Raw genomic sequence first — 25,347 nt, 5'->3', positions numbered from 1 at the left:
ACAGAGGAGAGAGAGTGTTCAGAGAGTGGAGAGAAGGCAGTTAGAGAACAGTCAATGAGAGGTGTGGAGGTGGGATTTGAGGGCTGCGTGGAAAATTCACTTCTGATTTTGTCAATTTTATCAGTGAAGTATGTTGCAAATTCTTCAGCTGATAAGCAAGATGAAGGAGGAGGAGGAGGGGGATGGAGAACGGAGTTGAAGGTGCTGAACAAGCGTTTTGGATTGTGTAAATGGGTGGATATTAGGGAAGAAAAATAGGACTTTTTTGCCACAGAGAGTGCATTTCTGAAGTTGTTCAAGGCAACTTATATGAGATGAAGTCCTCACTTGTGTTACTTTTCCTCCAGCGCCGTTCAGCTGCTCTAGAGCATCTTTTTAACTGTTTAGTGGTTTTGGTCATCCAGGGTTGGCAACAGACACGGTGAGGGCGGGCATTGACGAGGAGGGTGAAGTCATCCATGATTTTGTAATGGAGCTGTTGTAGTGTATAGCAGCTGAGTCTGGGTCAGTGAAGGATTGTGTGAGGAGAGGTGCCAGGGCATCAGAGACGGATTGCATGTCTAGATTGCGATAGTTTCTTCGAGTATGTGAGCGTGCTTGTGCCAGGGTGGTAGGAAAAGAGGAGGAGAGAGAGAAGCGAAGTAGGTTATGGTCAGAGAGTGGTAGTGGATTATTAGTAAAGTCAGTGACAGAACATAGACGAGTGAATATGAGGTCAAGCGTATGGCCATCAGTGTGGGTTGAGGTAGAGGACCACTGAGACAAGCCATAGGAGGAACTGAGTGATAGAAGTTTTTTTGGAGACAGTGTTATCTGTGTCAATAGGAATGTTAAAATCACCCATGATGATGGTAGGGATGTCAGAGGATAGGAACTGGAGAAGCCAGGCAGAGAAATGATCTAAGAAAACAGAAGCAGGGCCTGGAGGGCGGTAAATAACTGCAATTTGGAGGTGCGAGGGAGAGTATAGTCGGACTGTATGGACTTCAAAGGATGGCAGGGAGAGAGAAGGAATAGGAGTGAGAGGCTTGAAGGAGCATTTGTCTGAGAGGAGAATGCCCACACCACCACCATGTTTATTCCCACTTCTAGGAGTGTGGCTAAAGTAGAAACCTCCATAGGAGAGGGCGGCAGGTGAGACTGTGTCAGAAGGGGTCAGCCAGGTTTCAGTGATCCCAAAGAATGTGAAAGCATTGGAAATGAAAAGATCATGGATAAAGGGCAGTTTGTTGCAGACTGAGCGGGCATTCCAGAGGGCAGCCGAGATCGGAGGGGGTGTAGGGGGGAGGAGTGGAATATTAATAAGGTTACAGTAAGAGGGAGGGAAATTTGATTTATTGCAAACAGTGTGATTAGCAGGGGTGGGTGGGGGTCCAGGGTTAGGTGAAATGTCCCCAACAACAAGGAGGAGGAGTAGGCAGATATAGCGGAGCAGAAGTTGCGGTGTAGACTTATATATAGACATAGTGTTACCTGGTTACCTATGCTGCGGCCACCTACCACTGGCTACACCTTATTCCTGGCTACCTATGCTGCAGCCACCTACTACTGGCTACACCCATCCTTGGCTACCTATGCTGCGGCCACCTATTACTGGCTACACCTATCTCTAACGCCACCAGGACTTTTGCAGGAGCAGGGTGAGACTTTTTACAGTGTTACCTGGTGCCCCAAATCCCTCAGCGGCTTTATTATATGTATGCCGAGGATGTGGGGCACACCACACTGGGGTGAAGGGGGGCACATTATTTAATGTAAGGGGAGGGCGGGTCCAAATAATTGTATAATATCATCATACCGTGGTATTTTTTTTGACGGTTATCATACCGTTGAATTTTATACCGTCAACACTACTATGATGTTATACTGAGGAATGGAAATGGGCCTCTCATATGGTGTACAGTATCTCCTCCTCATTTGTTGGTGCTATGATGTTATACTGAGGAATGGAGATGGACCTTCCATATGGTGTACAATATCTCTTCCTCATTTGTTGGTGCTATGATGTTCTACTGAGGAATGGAGATGGACCTTTCATATGGTGTACAGTATCTCCTCCTCATTTGTTGGTACTATGATGTTATACTGTGGAATGGAGATGGGCCTTTCATATGGTGTACAGTATCTCCTCCTCATTTGTTGGTACTATGAAATTATACTGAGGAATGGAGATGGGCCTTTCATATGGTGTACAGTATATCCTCCTCATTTGTTGGTGCTATGATGTTATACTGAGGAATGGAGATGGACCTTTCATATGGAGTACAGTATCTCCTCCTCATTTGTTGGTGCTATGATGTTACACTGAGGAATGGAGATGAGCTTTCATATGGTGTACAGTATCTCCTCCTCATTTGTTGGCACTATGATGTTATATTGAGGAATGGAGATAAAGCTTTCCTATGGTGTACAGTATCCCCTCCTCATTTGTTGGTGCTATGATGTTATACTGAGGAATGGAGATGGGCCTTTCATATGGTATACAGTATCTCCTCCTCATTTGTGGGTACTATGATGTTATACTGAGGAATGGAGATGGGCCTTTCATATGGTGTACAGTATCTCCTCCTCACTTGTTTGTACTTGTTGTTGCAACTCGGAGGGAGATGTATTCGGGGTCTGGCAGCCACTAGAGCCCCGAATTACTGCTACATGGGGCGCACACCATAGCATTGCTGCTATGACAACGCCGAGCTCTGGCGCTCGGCTCTAAGAGCCACGCCCCAAGATGAACTGATCCGCTGCAGAGCATCTCCTCCTTTGTTGGGAACATGAAATTATATTGAGGCTGCTAAAATGTAATTGCACTCGCTGCACAAGAGCAGACACATTTAAGGGGGGATCGGACAAGAGGTGTGCATTGGTAAAGGGAAGATGCTTGTTGTGGTGAGTATTGAGCAGTGAGGAGGTGGAGTCTGAGATTATTACAGAGGCGCCCAAAGAATAAAATCACTATAGATTAAAAGATCATAAAGATTAAAAGATTCACAGTGAGGTGGTGGAGTCCAAACTGTGCATGAGGACTCCTGTCATAGGTTTGTCTGTATAGTAAAAAGGACAGTGAGAGGAATTTTATATCCTTACAGAGTGCTCTCATGTGAAGCTCCGCTTATTCTACCATTGCCAGTCACTCTATATATCTTACACTCACAGATGAACAATGAAAATATAAAACATATAAGGCATTCATTCCTTACCTGCGCAGATATCTACAGATGATTTTTCTGCTTTGATATTCAACATCACATCACTCTCCTCCATAGACTGCTGATCACCCCTCACATATGTCTCCTGTTCTTCCTCTTTAATTGCTTTCATCATGTCTCCCTCCTCCATAGACTGCTGATCACTCCTCACATACGTCTCTTGTTCCTCTTTAATTGTCCCCATCATGTCACCCTCCTCCATAGTCTGCTGATCACTCCTCACATACGTCTCTTCGTCTTTAACCTCATGTTTTACATCAATCCGTTCCTCACACTAGAGACACAAAACACAGAGAATGAAATCTTTAAAGGACTTTAAGCTGCGGCCAGAGACTCAAATGGTAAGTAAAAATAAATTTACTTTGTGGCCTTGTAAGTCCTTTACAGCATAGCTGAAGTGAAGGAAAAATTAAAAGATAGTTACAACAGCAGTGTGATGCGTGTGGATAGTCCAGAGGCTTCCCCGATCCTTTACGAGCTCTCCGCTCCAGTGCAGGGTCCCTCTTAACATATTTGTATTTGACAGGGTGCTTCAAATTTTTTTTTCGTGGCTACACCCCCATGTATGAGAGTGGCTGTACTGAGCATGCTTGAATACAATCTGCACATGTCCAGTACAGCAAAACCAGTCATGTGCAGTTTTTTCTTCCAAGAACAAGCAGTTGTGGGCATCACTCACACATGCACAGTATGGCTGCTCTCTTGCTTGGATGGCAGCACATCCATAGAGAAGAAGAGGGGCCCGGGCAGCAGCAATGGGCTCAGGAAGGATCGGGGAAGCCTCTAGACCATCCTGAGGCTTCCCACTACTTAGGTGAGTATGAAACCTTTAATTTGATTTTACTCACCAGTTTGCTTTAACACAAAAACAATAATTAAATTATATTATCATACAATCTCTTAAAGAGAACCTGAGGCGAGGTTCTAACAATGAAATCCCCATACAGAGGCTGGGTCTGCCTAAAGAGCCCAGCCTCTGTTGCTATTCAGATTCCCCCTAAGCCCCCTCTGCGCTCAGCGAGACCCCATAATTCGCAGACGCGCTGTGCGGCTGTGTTTACTTTTGTAAAGTCAGTCTCCGCTCTCCCCCACCTCCGGAAGAGCTCCGGTCCCTGCCCACGCCCCTTCCCTCCAATCAGCGCGGAGGGAAGGGACGTGGGCGGGGACCGGAGCGATGCAGGAGGCGGGGAGAGCAGAGACTGGCATTACAAAGGTAAATACAGCCGCTGCTGACACGTTCAGTGTCGGCAGCGCAGCTTTGAATTATGGGGTCTCGCTGAGCGCAGGGGGGCTTAGGGGGAATCTAAATAGCAACAGAGGCTAGGCTCTTTAGGCAGACCCAGCCTCTGTATGGGGATTTCATTGTTAGAACCTCGCCTCGGGTTCTCTTTAAGCATATTACACCCTCAGTTCCACCTACCTGACAATAGTGAGGGATGGTGTGATTATCCTGTAAACAATCCTGGGAATAAAGAGGACCTGTACATCTCTCTGGTTGGTTTCTGTTACTGGATCCATCTGTAGGAAACGCACACACACTGAATACATTGTCTCCTTATCAGATGATGGGGGATCTAGATGGACCCTCCATACTGGTCTCTGCCTTACAAGACATGAAAGTCTCCTCTTACCTGGTGATATGAGGGGAAGTTGATGCTCCATAATGGCGTCCTTGTAAAGGTCCTTGTATCTGTCTATATGCTGCCACTCCTGCATGGAGAAATAAGACAGTGACATCCTGACACTTTATAAACCTGACACACACAATGATACAGTCACCACTCAGACTCATCCTTCACACATATTTTACATACAGTATATGTACGCACACATCAGGGTTATAATTGAAAATTACAGACTACCCTTAACATTCCCACTGCCTCCCCGGTGACAACAGCTCTTAACCAAGAACTACTGTTACTGCAGGAACTTTCTTAGAAGCCCCGTATGCAATGCAAGAATATTGCTGAGGTCCAACTGCAAGTTCTTATTTACAGGATATAGCCATAATATAGCACTATATGCCCTTATGTTCGATCCTACATATTCTATGCATACAAAATTGATATATATATATATATATATATATATATATTATATATATATATATATAGATAGATATACACACACACACACATATACACATATATATACTAATATCTAGTCACTTTGCTGAGACTCTCTGCTGATATGGCATTGGCACGGGGCTCTTTGATGATGCCATGCACAGATACACTACTATACTATTCTATGTGAGGAGGTTTGGCGGATTGGGAGCTGGAGGGAGGCCCTTACGGTGCTGACAGCTTATTCCTAAATTCCACTTCCCTCTAAATGTGCAATTCTGTGGAACTTGCTTCTTATTGATATGCGCTGGTGTTGCCACTAGAGGGTAGTATTTTACTGGCAAACTATAAATAACATGTATGTCCTTTACTACTGAATGGAGGGATCTGTCCTGAAAGCTCTTGGTCATTTCTCACTGCAGATAGATCTCCTTACCTCCTACACCGATTCAGTAACTAGATATTGTGTGCGAGATGGTATGAGGTCAGATAAAACTATAATAAACCTCCCTATATGTACTATGGGGACACTACATTCGATGGTAACTTCTTATAGTGTTATATAAATGCAAATTGTTTGCGATGATTTGAAAGATTGCTGCTGATATAATCTGCCTTACTACTGCCAGCTCCCAGTGGCTAGTAAATATCCTAGATTACCATTGCATGTTTTGTGTTCCTATATATGCTATGCATACAAAATTGCTATATATATATATATATATATATATATATATATATATATATGTATATATATATATATATATATATATATATACACTGTGTATACTGATAGCTAGCCATTTCTGTGTATACTGATATCTAGCCATTTCTGATGGGGTTTTCTGTTGACATGGCGTTGTCGTGGGGCTCTCTGACGATGTCATATACAGATATGTTATTATATGCGGTGTCATCTGAGGAGAGGTTAATGGACCGAGAGCTGAAGGGAGGCCATACAGAATTGTCAGATTACCCATAAATTTGCTTCTTCTCAGCACACATTTCTGTGGAGCTTCCCTCTCACGTTGACACGTGCTGATGCTCCTGTTAGAGGGCAACATTGTACTGGCAAACTATAATTAACAAGCATGATTCTTTTGTCACTGAACGGTGGGACCTGTCCTGAAAGCTCTTGGCCCTTTTCATTGAAGGCAGGCACCCATACCTCCTATACTGTTTATATGATTGGGCACTGCATGTGAGAAGGGACAAGGAAAGATAAAATACTAAGCCTACTCATGGTCAGGAAATAGCGCAATCTATATTTCTCTCCCAAGCATATATAAGCTATCTTTAAGGATGAGTAGACAAAACTCCTTCTGGGTCCCATTATACAGGTGGGTGTCATGCTTCCTTAGCAATACTGAATATATGCTGTGCATACGTTCCCATAGATATACACTGTGTGTAATTTAAAGGCTTCTAATAATAGCGCTCCTAACCTACGGTCATTCCTGTTTATTTGTACGATATTTCCTTAATTAGGAACGAAAGCCATTCCTTCTGACTGTTAATATAGCTTCACAGTTAGACCAACACCCTGTAAGCATAATTTACATTTTTCCTAGAAGTAATGAAGTAATTTGTATCACTGGGAAGTTAAACTGTACTACTTGCTGTGCTGGGTGTGGCTTCCTTGGGATTGGTTGTCGGTCTGACCCCCTTTGTCTTTATTCCTTGCCTCATCCCATTATCCCCCCCCCCCCCCTTCCAACGTAAGATGCATCTACCACTACAGTCTATATCTATGTATGCACTCCACAGATTCTAGACTACTACTAGAGATAGTTGGTATAGTTACAAACACAAAATCCTGGTTTTGTACCCTGCTCTTACTAAGTTATACCCCCAGTTATAAACTGTCTGGGAGATGTTGGGTGGCGTCCCTCTAGCTGCGCCGACCACAGCCACTAGTGTGTTTTTTTTTCTTTTGTTTTTTCTCTTGTGCTACAACTGGTGCTAGCATACACCCGGACCCTGTTTTGGTCTGAGGTATTGTTAGGGATCCAAAACGTCCTGCAGTTATGGTATGGAAACAGGATGTAGGGTGGGAGTTTATGGGGAATTGTTTGAGGTTTTACATTTGTATTTGTATCTATCTGGTGTGTTTTTATGTTTCTCTTTTTTTCTTTTTTGCTCCTCTTAACTGCCATTGTTCCGAGAGTCCTCTGGTCCCCTGCAATGGTAAGTTATTACTGGCCCTCTCTCTGAGCGATACTATTATTACTCACAAACCAAATGTCTTCACGTAAGATTCTGTCATGGAATGTCCGTGGTCTTGGCTCCAAAATGAAAAGATCCTTAGTTTTCAATTTTCTAAAGCAGCATTCACCACAGATATGTTTGCTACAAGAAACCCACCTTCTGGGTAGTAAAATCCTTACCTTAAAAAAAACCCTGGGTTGCACATGCTTATCACTCAACCTACTCATCATACTCCACGGGGGTCTCTATATTAATACATGAAAATGTTACCTTTAAATTACATGATCTAAAAATAGATACTGGTGGTAGATATACAATTTTACACGCTACTATAAATGGGGTGCAATTAATACTGATTAATATTTATTTATCCCACCAGTGGACCCTGCTATTCTAGATACTATTATGACATTGACAACTCAGATGACATCCTCTAAAATTATCCTATGCGGAGACTTTAATATGGTTCATGACCCGACTTTAGATAGACTCAGGGCCTGTTTCCACTACACGCAGATTCTGCATGCAGAAAACTGACTCCAATGAATGCCTATGGGAAATCTGCATCAAAAAAATTGCGTTCAGTGGAAACAGGCCAATAGGCATTCATTGGAGTCAGTTTTCTGCATGCAGAATCTGCGTGTAGTGGAAACAGGCCCTCAAACAATCAAATTAAAGATACCCTGGACTTTGCCAGATGGATAGATACATGTAACCTTACGGATGTCTGGAGGTGGAAGAATCCAGGAGTAAAAGCCTTTTCCTGTCACTCGGCCACTCATGCTACCCTATCCAGAATTGACCTTGGCCTTGCTTCAACAGACATTCTATCCCTGATAAAATCATCTAGTTTTTTAGCCCGAGGGATATCTGCTCATGCCCCACTAGAACTGATACCTTACAGGTATGATACCTGTAGATAGATTGCGGCCACTCTCTAACCACTGGATTGTAGATCCCACGATTCATGATATTATTAAGCGTAAAATAGGAGCATATTGGGAACACAATCTTGGTACCTCCTACCCTCAAATTGAATGGGACGCTGGTAAAGCAGTCCTAAGGGGCCAATATATGGAGGCCATTGGGGTGGTGAGATCCCAGGAGAAGGCATTAGTTCAATGGAAAGAACAGAAAGCTATGCAGCTGGAGGCGGAGTTCGCACAAACAGCAGATAATACTATAATATAGAAACTGGCAATTAGCTTTGCAGGAAATAGAATTATATAGGATAAATACTGTATGACTCAAAAGTGCCTCCTAGATCAGAAGCAGAGGATTTTTGAGCAGGGTGACAGGAACGGGAGCATGTTGGCACGCCTCTCTAGAGATCCTACAACTTCGATAGCTATCCCCTTCCTTAAAATTAGCCGACGGTTCAACTACATCTGACCCTCTCTTAATTAATGATACCTTCCTTCACTTCTATAAAGAATTATACACAAGCAGATTGGTCCACATGGAGGCTGACATAGAAAAGTATCTTGCAGACATTACATTACCTACTTTGTCAGACAGTGACCTTCAAACCTTAGAAACCCCTTTAACATTAAATGAAATTTCGGAAGCAATAGGAACCATGCAGACTGGAAAATCCCCTGGGTTAGACGGACTACCAACAGAATTATATAAAAAGCATAATAAACTACTGTCCCCAAAACTCAAACACGTTTCAATGTTCCTTTGCCGGTGGGGCTCTCCCTCCCTCTATGTCGGAAGCGCTCATAATAGTCATTCCTAAGCCTGATAGGGACCCCGTGCTTTGCTCCTTATATCGCCCTATCTCCCTGATAAATGTAGATGCAAAGGTATTAGCTAAAATCCTAGCCACACATTTAAATAAAATAATTACCAAACTAATCCACCAGGACCAATCGGGATTTATGCCCGGTAGGGAACAGACATAAATATCAGATTATTTGCAAACATCCAAGCTGTACATTCTAATCAAGGGCAGAGAGTTATCGCCTCACTTGAAGCGGAGAAAGCGTTTGACTTCGTGGAGTGGCGCTATCTTTGGGCTGTATTATGCAAATTTTGATTCAGGGCTAAATTTTTAAAATGGGTCCAACTCCTGTATGTTAATCCAACGGCTAAGGTTAAAACCGGGAACAAGGTTTCAAAACCTTTTAAACTTAGAAGGGGCACGAGGCAGGGGTGCCATCTATCACCAGCACTCTTTGCTCTTGCCATGGAGCCCATAGAGGCCTATATCAGACAAACTTCTACTGTTCAGGGATTAAAACTAGGCAATCTGGAAGAAAAAATCTCGTTATATGCGGATGATGTCCTGCTGTTCCTTGGAGATTCCGCCTCCTCTTTACTTGCTGCTCTTGCGCTTTTTGATACATTTGGGGAACTTTCTGGCATTAAGATTAATTGGCCAAAGTCAACACTATTTCACCTTGATCCACCCGCTTTGGCAAACCGTATTACACCTTGTCTATTGCAATCGGTTGTACAATTTAAATACCTTGGGGTACAGATTACTAAAGACATTAGACACCTACCAATCCTTAAAGGACTTACGAGGCCAATATAGTGAAAAAAAGTGAATTACCTCCTTAACCTTGTACGGCACGGAGGACGCCGTCCGCGCCGATCCGCCGGGTCCCCCCGCTCGTCAGCCCCCCGGTGACGGCTACCGACCCCACGACCGGGTCGGGCTCCCCTGCCTCTCCTAAAATGGCCGCTCGCTCTGGCCGTGGCTGCGCAGTCCGCACAGCCGCGAGTGCGGCTGTGCAGCTCTAGGGCCAACCTCCCCGATCCACGCAGTCCGCACAGCCGCGTCCAGAGCGAGCGGCCGTCCTCCGTGCCGTACAAGGTTAAGGAGGTAATTCACTTTTTTTCACTATATTGGCCTCGTAAGTCCTTTAAACATTGACCCTATAATTCAATCTCTAGAAGCCAAATGCAAAATCTGGGATAAACTTCCACTTACTCTATTAGGCCATATTAATGTGATAAAAATGATTTTTTGCCCAAATTTACATACATTTTCCGACACTCCCTAATATGGCTTCCCCAACGCTTTTTTCGTAAGCTAGACTCTATACTTCTTAGATTTATCTGGGCGGGCAAAAAAACATGTATAGCCTTAGAAGTTTTACAACTTCCCAAAAAATAGAGGTGGGTTGGCAATGTCTAACTTTCAAAAGTATTACTGGGCCTCCTTATTAGTAACAGTTAGGTGGTGGTTCTCACAAAACGACCACAACCCGGCAATTACAACAGAAGCAGCAATTCTAGGTTCATATGAGCAAATCACCAACCTCCCTTACACAGGTCCAAAGGGCTTCCCAGACACAACGCTATGGTGACTACGTGGAAGGCATGCAGGGAGGCTAGGGCCCCGTTGGCGGAGGAGAACGTGTTATCCCCCTACACTCCACTATGGGGCAATGCAAAGCTTAGACACTTCCAAACTATCCCGGTTCCGGTGGCATGGGCAAAATATGGAATTAAAACACTAGCACATATTCAACAGGGACAATCCCTCCTCTCATCTGATTCTCTGAAAAATCAATTTAGCCTTCCAAACTCACACTTCTTCCGCTATCTCCAACTGCGACACGCCTATAATTCACAATTTGGTAAATTCCCGCCTCTACTCAAAACTGATGAGTTAGCACAGCTTTTCCTGACTAGAGACTTACCGAAAACATTATCAGCAATGTACCTGTAATTGTTGACATTGAATAATGATAGGCTAGATACATGCTTACGGAAATGGCAATTAATTGTGACAGATCTAGAGAGGAACGACTGGGACGAAATACTGGAATTATACCCTACCTCAGTTATCTCGGCTAGAGATCAACTAGTGCAGACTAAGTTTTTAGACATACTAAAAGAAGATGAAGTGCGCCATAGTGCATTAAATGTGGAGGAGATTTTATTAACAATTAAAAGTTATACTCACAAACATGAGTGATAAAATCGCTTCTCAGCGGACTGCCAGCATGGTTATGATTTTATTGTTGTGCCCATTCTAATTCGGAATCCTATAATATGTTATTCCCTATAGCTTCCGAATGGGTTAATCGTTTTACTTAAAACTGTCTTATGTTTTGGTACTGTTGTACCAGTTGGTGATTTTGTATTAATTGGTTTGGCTTAAATATGCTGATGCAAAATGTGGATGTTTTCATGTAAAGTATCGAACTGTAATTATGTTCACTAGACCATCTGAATGCAACACATCTTCTTTTAACATGATGTTTGTACTGCCGGGGAGAATGACGCGCTGCTATAAGCCTCCAGCGCTATCGTGCCCTTATGTTTCTCCCCCCGTTGTTCTCTGGATAATAAAGTTTATTTTAGCTTTTTGGTCGCCATAGCGACCTCTGGAGCGACACTATATGTTGCCCTCCGCAAGCGTGAGACGTCATCTGACGAAGGCGCTGTGCGCCGAAACGCGTAATGACGTCACATGCCGATTGACACTCCAGCGACGCCCACCTCCCAGTGAGACGGATTCCAAGCCATCGGAAACCGCGCTGCTGGCCACAGCGCGTCATCCCCCACTGCAGAGGCAAGCGGCTGGCAGTCCGCTGAGAAGCGATTTTATCACTGTGAGTATAACTTTTAATTGTTAATAAAATCTCCTCCACATTTAATGCACTATGGCGCGCTTCATCTTCTTTTAGTACTTCTGCCAATCATCCTCTGTTGGAGCGCTGCGGAGTGCTGAATGTGTTAAGGAGAGCCATCTTTTGAGTGTGCAGCATTAACTTGGAGCGCAGGATATCTTCGTGCTTGCTAAGTTTTTAGACATGGCTTATTTCCCACCAGAGCGTATGCACAGGATGGACCAGTCTATTTCGGATAGATGCTGAAGGTGCCATACGGAGCGGGGATCATTCGTGTATATGTTCTGGTCATGTCCTCTAATTATTCCGTTTTGGAAGGATATCATACACAATAATTAATAAACTCTTAACAACTGCCCTTCCGCTAGACCCGGACCTTGGGAACAGCATTCTGCAGCACCGGATAATCGTTGCACCACTATCAAGATGGATGTCACCCATTTGGGTAATATGACTTCTTCAAAGTGGGATAAACTAAGATCCGACATACATGATAATATGAAACAGATATTGAACAGGATTACCACCGATTTACATCCTAAAGGAAAAACTATGCCTGTTCTACTAGAGAACCTTGATTATCACACTAATAGAACACATATGGTCTCATTATTTAGAGAATTAGAAAATGCTCGCAGATATGAGAGCACACAATGGATAGATTCCTCTTTTCTCTCAAAGTACATCACGGAGCAAATTGCTCCCAGGGGAATGAGGAACAAAAAGGTTTGTGATGATTTTTTGGATTCAGATTTGCATTTAATATGGAAAGAGGCTTCCATTGAATGTACCGAAAAATGGATGAAGATAGTGGTGGTCCAACGTGAACGGAATCTTGCTAGAGTCCGTAAAGTCATCCCAGATATAGAGGTAGATCTCAATAGGTATAATACCATGAAGGAATTCCACGAATGGAAATCTAAAATAGAAATAGCCACAACCACATTAGAAACTGAACTTATAAACAAAAAACTGAAGAAGTTTGAGAGAGACAGAACTGACTATGCAAAGGGTAATATATTTAAGTGGGGTCAGGTGGGTGAGAGACCACCAAAACCTGAGGTGCCAACACCACCCAACCGCCAACCCATGCCCGCCCATCAATCACCTAGGGGCAAATACCACTCGAGAAATTCAAATAAGGAACCTATAGACAAAAGACCTAATCGAGCACCAATGGATATATTAAAAGTGCCCCACAAAAATGTTTCCTACCAACCCACTCCACCTAAGAGGTTACAGTATGCCCCAAGTATAACACGGAAACGACCATACAAATATGACCACCCCCCAGACTCCCACAGGAGAAAGTGTCAGTATGATAGCAGAGGGGGGAGTTATCAACATACAAAGAGGGGGACCTTGAACAAGCCTATAACTGAAAACAGAACCTTGAGAGCCCCCGACAGACCGAGTACCCTCCATAAAATTCCCAAGAAAGACAGGTACCCTGGGAGCAATGATTACACCTCATCAGGGTATCTGGAGAGGTTTAGGGAAAGAATGAGAGGAGAGAGGGAGGGTGCTATCCCCAAAAGAACCTCAGGTCCACCAATAACATCAGGAACCAATACTGTTCCGATGGGAAGTGGGGTATCTGGAGCCCATACACAGGGGGATCAGTCCTTAACCACCAAGGGGCTCCCTTTGAGAGCCCTAAGCCCAGAAGGAGGAGTCAGGGATCCAGGCCAGGACCATTTTTTAGGGTCAGGACCCCCTCTAACCCAAGGGAGTATAAGAAAAAGAGGATTGGAAGAGGTAGAAGGGGAAGTAGAGGAGGAAGAGCCATCCAGAAAAGAAAGGAGAAACGTCAAATCTCCAACAATAAACAGTCCACTATAAAAATATTTAATTTATCGTCTCATATCCTGACTTCTGATGAAGAGACATTGCTAAGGAAAGGGCTAAACTTTGCTCCTTCAGCTAAGCCCGACGAATTTCAACTCTATAAGGACTTGCACAGATTCATCAGGTCACTAACCCTTAAAAGGTTTTTTGCCACCAGAAAAGAAGGAATACATCCCACTACCACACTGTCTGACGACCAAGTGGAGACACTAACAGTGGAACCTATAGATACTTATGATGAACAACTGACACAAAGGATGAATGATGATGCTTTACATGGGATAGACGATGACTGGTTGCAATATGTACCTGACACCAATACCAAGCACACGAATTTCAGGCTCAAATCAGTGTTCTACCCCTCCCATTCCAAGGGTCAATTCGTTGAGGAAGAAAATTGCCGGCACCATCCAACGTAATTTTCATGCTCTTTTTATTTTTCAATTCATCACAGCAAATACATGGCGACGTTTCGAGGCAGTTGATAAGTGATGTTGTACAGACGGCAGTGGCAAATAACACTATTGATGATAAACTTGCAACTTTTCTTTTACAGGATCATCCAATAACTCCAGTTTTTTATCTCTGTCCTAAAATCCATAAGAGGTTAGAGAATCCGCCAGGCCGACCCATAGTGGCTGGGATTGGTTCAATCCTGGCCCCTATAGCCAAATATCTAGACCAGTTATTAAGACCATTTGTTGTGGGTATTAAATCGTATTTACGAGATACACAAATGTTCCTGAATATCATTAGAAACATGGAAGGTCTGAGTGGCCCTTGGTTATTGGTGACGCTGGATGTGGAGAGCCTCTATACCTCCATCCCACATGATGGGGGTATAGAGGCAGTCCAATATATGTTGGAAACAGCTTCAGATTATGACTCGGTACAGATAAAATTTATCTGTGACTTATTAAGGATAGTGTTGAAATACAATTACTTTCGCTTTGAAGATAAGTTCTACATGCAGATACGGGGCACAGCCATGGGGTCGAATGTGGCCCCGTCCTACGCAAACATATATATGGGCGTCTACGAAGAGATGTTTATTTACACGAATGAAATTTTTAAGAAACACGCTATAAAGTGGTTTCGATATATAGACGACATATTTTGCGTGTGGGCGGGGTCACATTCGACCCTACAACAGTTCGTGGATGAAGTAGCCACTAGATGCAGAGACATTAGACTTACAGTACATTGTTCAGAGAAACAGGTCAGTTTTTTGGATACTATGGTTACCAGGCAGGGTGACCGCCTGGTTACCGACCTCTACGTAAAGCCCACGGATGTGAACTCCCTTCTGCATTATGGGAGTTTCCACCCGTGGGCCACGAGGAGGTCGATCCCTATTAGTCAATTTCAGAGAATAAAAAACATAGTGGAAGATGAAAGCAAACGGGTGGAGAGGATGGAGGAGATACGGGATAAGTTTATGAGAAGAGGGTATCCGCCAGTAGTGATACAAAAAGCATGTGCCAGAGTGGGGACGCAGAGTGAGGGACAAAGACGTAGGAGACAGATACACAATAGAATCCCATTTGTAACGAAATACAATACTCAAAGTCATACGATTGCCAAAATTATTAAACATCATTGGTATTTACTAGCAGACAGCCTGCCAGAAATAGAACATTTTAGAAACCCCCCCCTTATATCCTATAAAAAGGCACCCACACTGAGAGACCAACTGGTACATGCCGATACAGGTGATAAGCAGCGACCAGCATGCATGACTACTAGGAGAGGCACATATCCATGCCTCAACTGTGTACACTGTAGTTCCGTAATTAGAGGACAAGAAATAGTTCATCCCCATCGGGGCACGAAATATAAAATCAGAGGATGTCACACTTGTGACTCCTCCTATGTGATATATGCTTTAAAGTGCCCTTGTGGGTTATTATATGTGGGACAAACAACGCAAAAGTTGAAAAAAAGATTGTCTTCACATAAACATGCGATTCGAGAACAACTAATAGACCAGGCGGTTGCTTACCACTTTGTACAGGCTAAACATAATGCAAGTCAGTTGAGATTCATGGTAATAGAACAAGTGATGCCTCTAAGAAGGGGTGGAGATAGGATCAAAAAACTATTGTGGAGGGAGGCATTTTGGATAAAAACTCTGGATACAATGGAGCCGAGGGGTCTCAATAGAGAATTAGATCTAATACCATTTTTATAGGTAGACCCGTACGGCTGCATTGTATCCAGACACATATTATGATTTTATAGTTCCCCTATTCTGCGATACCACTAGACACCGGCACGTTTGGCTTCTTGATTTCCCTTTCCCTTTACCTTGGAAGACATATACTTGTGCGCATGTGCCTGTACGTTGGTATTAATGTGGTGGCATATTGATTTTTTACGATTATTATCATTATCATGTCCAGGTACCTGTGTATAAGTATGGTCGGTTTATAGTAACTTTATTTGTCAGCATGTTGATTCAATCAAAAATTGAATTTTATATCTAATTGGGTTCCTGTTTATAAAGTGTAGCTATGTATGTGTATATGCATAGTAGTTAGAGTGATGATAGATGTCTAGAGTGTAGCGTTTATAAGACGTCTATTTGGCGTTGCAACACAGCGGCTTATGCGAGCCACCGGCCGCATGCCGCTTTGTTTACTTCCTGGTCTCCGCCCTTTGGGCGCGCCAGCATCTCTTTAACATCATATGACGAGAATCTGCGTGCGTGCCCGCAGAACTCGTCATACAGTGACAGCCCGACGCGTCATACTACGCATACGTGCGGGTATGTACGCGTCATCACGCTAGTTCTCTGTCAGGTCCGCTACGGCGGCCAGACGGGAGGACGGCGGTGAAGGCTGACACCTGAGAGGTGCAGGCGTGATCCGAGGTGGGTGTGTAGGGGGGTGTGAGAGACCCCAGTTCAAACGCACCAATGAGAGCAAGCTAAGATAGTTCCCCATCAGGTCCGCTATGTACAAGGACCATTATGATTGGTGGTAATGAAATCGGTGGTTTATTGGTCAGGTGCACTCCATGGATAGTATATAAAGATGGTTTTGTCAGGTTAAATGTATTTCACTTACAGCAAGAGCTTGATAAAGAGGTTATCCTCGAAACGTCGCCATGTATTTGCTGTGATGAATTGAAAAATAAAAAGAGCATGAAAATTACGTTGGATGGTGCCGGCAATTTTCTTCCTCAGTTTGTATTGTCTGGAGTACTGCTGGACTGAGCCTTGGCACATCCCCTTTGGGCAACTGGAGGTGTGCATCACACTCACCTACGACTACTAAGGGTCAATTCGTTAACACCTACTATCAAGTAGTGTTAGAGCAATTTAAGAATGTGTGTAAGAAAGGGCCCTCTAACAAACATTACAATCTGAATGCAGTTGAAAAGAAAGCCCTAAAAGACCTTTCAGATAATGAGGAAATTGTCATTAGACAGGCGGATAAGAGGGGGGGGGATCGTTGTGTTGGATTTTGTAGACTATTTGAGAGAAGGCCTGAGACTATTAACAGATGTATCAACATACCAACAGCTCCCTATAGATCCCACCACCATATACAAAAGCGAATTGCAACAGTTGGTTAATAAGGCTCATCTGAATAACATCGTTAATGAACACGAAAAAAGGTTTCTAGTTCCGACCCACCCTTCAGTTCCATATTTTTATCATATCCCTAAAATTCATAAGAGTATGACCCAACCTCCAGGAAGACCCATTGTAGCTGGGATGGAAGGATTGTTGTCAAACGTGTCGTCCTATGTAGACTATTTTCTGCAACCTCTGGTCTTGAATTCCCAAGCATACACACGGGATTCTCTACACGTGATGGACATGCTACAGAACTACAAGTGGGAAAAAAGCTATCTCTGGGCCTCACTAGATGTGGCATCACTTTATACCAGCATTCCCCACGAAAAGGGTTTAGAAGCTGTACAATACTTTTTCACTCAAGATTGCACGCTCCCCATGTCACAAGGCCAATTCATTCTAGATCTACTTCAATTTGCCCTTTCACACAATTATTTTAGTTTCATGGACAAACTTTATTTACAGACCTGTGGAACTTCGATGGGGGCGGGCTTTGCCCCCAGCTTTGCCAACTTGTATATGGCTTATTGGGAAAGCCAACAAATCTGGTCCGGCAACCCTTTCAGTAAAAATCTGGTGTTTTACACCAGGTACATAGATGATATTCTGCTAATTTGGGAAGGTGAAGAAACAATATTTGAGGAGTTTTTGACCCATTGTAACAACAATTCCTTTGGTTTAACTTTCACACATGTTATTTCTAGTAGTAATTTAGTATTTTTGGACCTGGAGTTATTTGCAAACGATGAGGGCCAGATATGTTCCAAAACACACTTTAAGCCCACGGCAGGCAATTCGTACTTGCATGCGTCTAGCTGCCATAACCCAAAGTGGATACAGAATATCCCTAAAAGTCAGTTTTGTAGGCTTAGACGCAATTGCACTTCAGATAAGGACTATTTAGAACAAGGTGAGACACTCTCTAATAAATTTATTGAGAAGGGATATAAGCCAGAGCATATAAAGCAGGTGTTTGAGGGATATAAAGCCAAACCTAAACCTAAAGAAGATGCCAAAACCCATACAAGCACACATTCTGACCTTTCATTCATTACAACCTACACGGAAGCCTCCAGAACGATTAAGAATATAGTAATCCAAAATTGGCCCATTTTGAAACAAGACCCCATACTGAGAGATCTTATTCCAGAAAATCCAGCAGTAATTTTCAAAAGAGCGAAGTCCATTAAGAACACTATAGCTCCAAGTAATGTCAAAAGGAAAACTAAGAAACCAGACAGTATGTTTCCTTCTCTGAAGGGCACTTATAAGTGTAACGTGAAGAGATGTGGGTGCTGTCCATTTATTAGACACAGAGCTACTGAAGTAATAGATACTAATAACCATGTACACAAACTGAAAGATTTTATAAACTGTGGAAGTGATCATGTGGTGTACCTTTTAACCTGTAGTTGCCCCAAGTTTTATGTGGGCAGAACCACCAGACCCCTCAGACAAAGATTAGGGGAGCACAAGAGGAACATACTTGATGGGGTGGAGAAACATAGTGTTCCACGCCATTTCAAGGAGTGCCATAACAGCTTGGCGGATACTCTTAAGATAGTAGGCCTAGAGACAATTTCGAGAAGTTTATTACAAGGACAAAGATACAAGAGGCTCTGTGAGCGAGAAACATTTTGGATCTTTAAACTGGATGCTCTCAGCCCAAAGGGCCTTATTGAAGGCCTGGAGATATCCACGTATTTGTGATGTACTAAAAAATGTACTACTAGAAAACGTGTTTGAGTTTTTTTACTGTGTTTTTTACTGTGTGTTTTACATCCTATAGCACAGCTGGTCACTAATGTTTCTCCTTTCTCCCCTTTTCTCCCTCCAGCACACCCAATAGTAGCAGAAATTTACACTAGATGAGGGTGGTGAGTATACCGTATAATAGGCATGGTCCATAGTAGGTTGCCTCCCCTGTATCGTATTTATATTTTTGTATTACTTTTCCATTCAACCAGCTACCACGACCTGGTCCCATGGGAACCCATTCCCTTCTTTTTCACCCCCTCCCTCCCCCCCCCTCCCCTGCTCCCACTCTGGTCCTAGTGGTAGGACCTCAGTGAGTTGTTTTTCCCCCCCTCCCTCACCCCCTCCCTCCCATTTCCTCCCCCCCCCCCCAAGGGTTATCCCATTCGACAGTTTCCCTTTGCTTTCATCCCAGGGTTATCCCATCCATAATTTCCATTCGCTTTCCTTCCCCCATCCCCGATATCCTCTTGGCCTCACAAGCCAGCTGGGATAGGTTATACAACATAAAGAATTTCCCCTGTCCTTACAAAAGTCCCCCTAAAAAGAGTCCATTAAGGAACCTTCCTTCAAGTTGTTTTTAGATGTCAACTAAATAAAGTGATTTTTATAGAAGGACTCACCATTTATGGCCCAACATGCCAAAATTGTCAAATATCAATATGAGTTTCTGGATCCTGTTATATTGGGATTCATGTAAATGGTTATGATTTTATTGTTGTGCCCATTCTAATTCGGAATCCTATAATATGTTATTCCCTATAGCTTCCGAATGGGTTAATCGTTTTACTTAAAACTGTCTTATGTTTTGGTACTGTTGTACCAGTTGGTGATATTGTATTAATTGGTTTGGCTTAAATATGCTGATGCAAAATGTGGATGTTTTCATGTAAAGTATCGAACTGTAATTATGTTCACTAGACCATCTGAATGCAACACATCTTCTTTTAACATGATGTTTGTACTGCCGGGGAGAATGACGCGCTGCTATAAGCCTCCAGCGCTATCGTGCCCTTATGTTTCTCCCCCCGTTGTTCTCTGGATAATAAAGTTTATTTTAGCTTTTTGGTCGCCATAGCGACCTCTGGAGCGACACTATATGTTGCCCTCCGCAAGCGTGAGACGTCATCTGACGAAGGCGCTGTGCGCCGAAACGCGTAATGACGTAACATGCCGATTGACACTCCAGCGACGCCCACCTCCCAGTGAGACGGATTCCAAGCCATCGGAAACCGCGCTGCTGGCCACAGCGCGTCATCCCCCACTGCAGAGGCAAGCGGCTGGCAGTCCGCTGAGAAGCGATTTTATCACTGTGAGTATAACTTTTAATTGTTAATAAAATCTCCTCCACATTTAATGCACTATGGCGCGCTTCATCTTCTTTTAGTACTTCTGCCAATCATCCTCTGTTGGAGCGCTGCGGAGTGCTGAATGTGTTAAGGAGAGCCATCTTTTGAGTGTGCAGCATTAACTTGGAGCGCAGGATATCTTCGTGCTTGCTAAGTTTTTAGACATGGCTTATTTCCCACCAGAGCGTATGCACAGGATGGACCAGTCTATTTCGGATAGATGCTGAAGGTGCCATACGGAGCGGGGATCATTCGTGTATATGTTCTGGTCATGTCCTCTAATTATTCCGTTTTGGAAGGATATCATACACAATAATTAATAAACTCTTAACAACTGCCCTTCCGCTAGACCCGGGCCTCATGTTGTTGGGCAAAATGGAGACTGATGCCCTCACTAAATACAAACAAATTCTTATTAGAACTCTCTGCTTCCAAGCCAGAAAGGAAATCCTTAAGCTCTGGAAGAAGTCCTCTATCCCCACACTTGGGATGTGGGCAAAGTCTGTCAATAATGCACTCCCACTATACAAGACCACGTACATTAATAGGCGCTGACCTAAAAAATACTACAAGGTTTGGGGTATATGGGAAAGCAAATTAATGGACCCTACAAACTCAGATTTCATTCCTATTCTACAGTAATTTTATGAGTAGATATATGCTGGGGGCTGGGAGTTTCTCTCTTTTTTTTTCCTTCTCTTCTTTTTCTCTCCTTCTACTATATTTTCCTGACTCCTTTTCCTATCTCAACAACATGGTATATGTATACTTGGCTATTGCATATGGGAATGTAACCTAACTACTTGGCACATCTGCTAGCTTTATCCCTGTAATTGAGATTTTCTGTATAAGGATTCTTGTAATATCCTTGCTGGATTATATCAATGTCAATGAGGTATTCCTGTTTTTTGATGCATACTATGTTCCATTTACTTATTTCTCTCTTTTGCATCTCAAAAAAAACCTAATAAAGTTTTACTGTTAGAAACCCCATATGCTCCACCTATTGGGGTAATTAAAAAGGACGGTACATGGGGAAGGTGGAAGACACATGGGGGGTGGTGTAGTTATGATTGAGGATACATGGGGGATTGCTGCGGGGAGATGATAGAAGCCCCCATTGCTGTGTGTAGATTGGCTTCTGGGAAGGAAATCACATTAGAGTGTGTATATTAGATGATACAGGAGAAATTTACCTGGGTCAGGCAGTGATGATAGAGGACACATGGGGGAGTGTGGGGATAGTGATAGAAACCCCCATTGCTGGGTGCAGATTGGGTCCTGGGAGGGAAATCACATTAGGGTGTGTATATAAGAAGATACAGGAGACATTCCCCTGGGCCAGGCAGTGATGATGGAGGACACATGAGGGGCGTGTGGGGGGATAACGATAGAAGCTCCCATTGCTGTGTGCTGATTGGCTCCCGGGAAGGAAATAACATTAGGGTGTGTATATAAGAAGATATAGCAGGAAAGTCACGCAAAAGGGGCACAGGGCGATTACTGGCTGTTAATAGAAGTGAAATTATGTTATTACCTCCTATCTGGACACCACACCGCCAGACCCAGCAATAGCTCGGCTGCTACTTACTTCCGGTCCTGCCCCTACAGCTTCCCGTCTCTGCGTTCCACCCTGGTACCACTGCTGTGTTCCTGTTACAAGTGAGATCAGATTTCCATCTTGTGGACAATAGAGAAACTGCGATCACCATTATGATTCCTGTTACCTCCATCTTGTGGTCAATATCCGAACTGCTGCCTTATTTCACTTTACTGTGTGGGTTGTTATAAAATTATTTCCAGTATTTGCATATCGCCTTTCTCCTGTCAGACTCAAAGCGATAGCCAGGCAGCCACTAGCGGACAGTAGCAGTGTAAGGGCTGGTTCAGACTTGGCGATTCTTCAGGACTTTGCTGACGCCGATCAGCAAAGCGCTGCTACTAATGTATCTCTATGGATACATTCACACTGCAGCGTTTGTGATTTCGTTCAATCACAAATACGTTGCATGCAGCATGCAGCATTTTGGGGTTAATTATGCTGTGGTTCTTGTTCTTTTGAATGGGAATAACAAGGAATAGCAGGATTTTGGCCGCAAATCACAGAGCCGAACGTGATCGCAGGCTGGCGGCGCTCCAAACGCCGAGTGTGAACTAGCTCTTAGGGAGTCTAACCCAAGAACTCTTTACTGCTGGCATACTGAAATAGGAAGTGCCAAGATTCAACCCAGGTCTCCTATATCAGAGGCAGAACCATTACACTATCAGGCTAGGACCATGTTACTCCATGCCTTACACTGATTAATTTTATTTAGTATTTATCTAGCACCAACATCTTTACAGAGTATATTTAGTAATGTCACTAGCTATCCCTCAGAGGAGCTCACAATCTATTCCCTATCATAGGGAAGGTCTATCAAAGTCTATGGCCATTTTTAAAAGAACGCCAATCTGTATATTTTCAGGATGTAGGAGGAAACCTGAGTGCTCAGAATAAACCCATGCAGACACGTGGAGAACATACACGCTCTTTGCAAATAATGCCCTGGCTGGGATTCAAACCAGGGACCCAGCTGCAAGGTGAGAGCACTAACCACTGATACACTGTGCTGCCCACTGATGAGGACCAACCAGCACCAAACAAATGAATACATGTCAGATTACTATGGGTATGGTCATGTAGTTAATGAGCAGTGTACACACACACACCCTACCTACCTGTTATTCTACCTCTTATGCCATACACACACACACCCTTCTTACCTGTTATTCTACCTCCTGTGCCATACACTCACACCCTACTTACCTGTTATTCTACCTCCTGTGCCATACACACACACCCTTCTTACCTGTTATTCTACCTCCTGTGCCATACACACACACACACACCCTACTTACTTGTTATTCTACCTCCTGTGCCACACACACACACACACACACACACACTACTTACTTGTTATTCTACCTCCTGTGCCATACACACACACACCCTTCTTACCCGTTATTCTACCTCCTGTGCCATACACACACACACCCTTCTTACCCGTTATTCTACCTCCTGTGCCATACACACACACACACACACACACCTACTTACCTGTTATTCTACATCCTGGCCATGGTGATCTGGGATGCCTGCTGCTAGGGACCCCATACTGCTCAAACAGCTGCTGAACAAGCTTCACCTGGGGAGGGGCTGGTACAGCATTGCAGCACCATTTACCTAGCCCTCATTTCATGTAATGTGAAAGCAGGTCCTCTTTAGTGATGTCACAAACAGAATTTTCTATTCACAAAAAGCTTAGCAAAGTTTCTCGAAAAATTTGCGAACCGCCTGTTCGCAGTGACCTCCATAGACTTGTGTGGCAGGAGAACGGCCGCCGACTTTAACGGTTAATAGCAAAGCACCCTTACATGCTAGAAACACCAAATTTGGAGGGGTTGTGAACAGGGACAGTGGGTACAAGAGGAACATTTTTTTTCAAAAAGACCTTATAGTTTTTGATAAAATCGATTTTAAAGTTTCAAAGGAAAAAAAGTATACATTTAAATGCGGTAAATGACAGATAATGTAGCAAACCGGTAGTGTAAATTTACATATATCAAAAGAAAGAGCAATGACTTTTCTGACGGAGTTTCCAGGGAGTGGAAACCCCTCTGGAGCCGCAACGCTTTGGCCAGGGATCGCTATACAGCCGCAATATGGCATTTTTTTTAGCTTTGTTTTATGTTCAGAGGGTGGGAAATAAAAAAAATGACATGGGGTCCACCCTCCCGAGCATCTTTAACCCCTTGTCTCCCCATGCAGGCTGGGATAGCCAGAATGCGGAGCCCCGGCTGAGTGGGGCTTCGCACCCTGAGCTATACCAGCCCGCATGGTCCATGGTATGGGGTGCTCCAGGGGAGAGGGGCGGCCAAGCCTTCCGCTCCCCCCCCCACCAGAGCCCTTGTCCAATCCATGAACAAGTGGCTCTTCCCCACCTCCGGTGCCCCAGGAGGAGGTGGGGGTCGCCGACTCCCTGGCGGGAGGTTCATGGTGGCATCTGGGAGTCCCCTTTAAGAAGGGGACCCCCAGATGCCCACCCCTCTCCCAGGAGAAATGAGTATAGGGGTACCCATTTCCATAAAGCGTTAAAGAGACACTGAAGCGAAAAAAAATTATGATATTATGATTTGTATGTGTAGTACAGCTAAGAAATAAAACATTAAGATCAGATACATCAGTCTAATTGTTTCCAGTACAGGAAGAGTTGAGAAACTCCAGTTGTTATCTCTATGCAAAAAAGCTATTAAGCTCTCCGACTAAGTTAGTCGTGGAGAGGGCTGTTATCTGACTTTTATTATCTCAACTGTAATTGAACTGTTTACTTTTCCTCTGCTAGAGGAGAGTTCATTACTTCACAGACTGCTCTGAAAGACTCATTTTGAATGCTGAGTGTTGTGTAATCTGCACATATTATAGAATGATGAAATGTTAGAAAAAACACTATATACCTGAAAATAAAAGTATGAGAATATTTTCTTTGCTGCTTATCTTCTAGTAATTATTCATAGTACACAACCAATTCATTATATCATATTTTTTTTTTCGCTTCAGTGTCTCTTTAAAAGAAATAAAAACACGATAAGAAAAGTCCATTATTGTTCTTGATTAACCAGAAATACTTACCTGTACCTTTAAAAAAAAGTTCTCACGCCAATACTGTCTACCTTGCGACCTTTTTGTTACATTTTGATTGA

General features: G+C 43.5%; 1 protein-coding gene across 5 annotated transcripts in view; it reads right to left on the bottom strand.

Moving 5' to 3' along the window:
- LOC137535090 (oocyte zinc finger protein XlCOF6-like) overlaps nt 1-25,347 on the bottom strand; it is a 97,947-nt gene that overhangs the window by 52,010 nt on the left and 20,590 nt on the right. The window contains exons 1-5 of one of the 5 annotated variants that reach the window (XM_068256881.1): nt 22,145-22,192; nt 7,660-7,725; nt 4,838-4,916; nt 4,627-4,724; nt 3,198-3,480 (exon numbers count right to left, since the gene is read on the bottom strand). In XM_068256881.1, coding sequence (XP_068112982.1) covers nt 3,198-3,480; nt 4,627-4,724; nt 4,838-4,916; nt 7,660-7,710 — 511 coding nt within the window. In that variant the 5' untranslated portion in view covers nt 7,711-7,725; nt 22,145-22,192. Of the gene's footprint in view, nt 1-3,197; nt 3,481-4,626; nt 4,725-4,837; nt 4,917-7,659; nt 7,726-22,144; nt 22,225-22,334; nt 22,411-25,347 lie in introns of those variants that run through there. The other 4 variants (XM_068256880.1, XM_068256882.1, XM_068256883.1 and 1 more) reach the window with 4 other exon arrangements.

Source organism: Hyperolius riggenbachi, chromosome 10 (genome assembly GCF_040937935.1).
Source record: "Hyperolius riggenbachi isolate aHypRig1 chromosome 10, aHypRig1.pri, whole genome shotgun sequence".
Classification (NCBI taxonomy): Eukaryota; Metazoa; Chordata; class Amphibia; order Anura; family Hyperoliidae; genus Hyperolius; species Hyperolius riggenbachi.
This window is presented reverse-complemented; position numbering and strand designations above follow the sequence as displayed.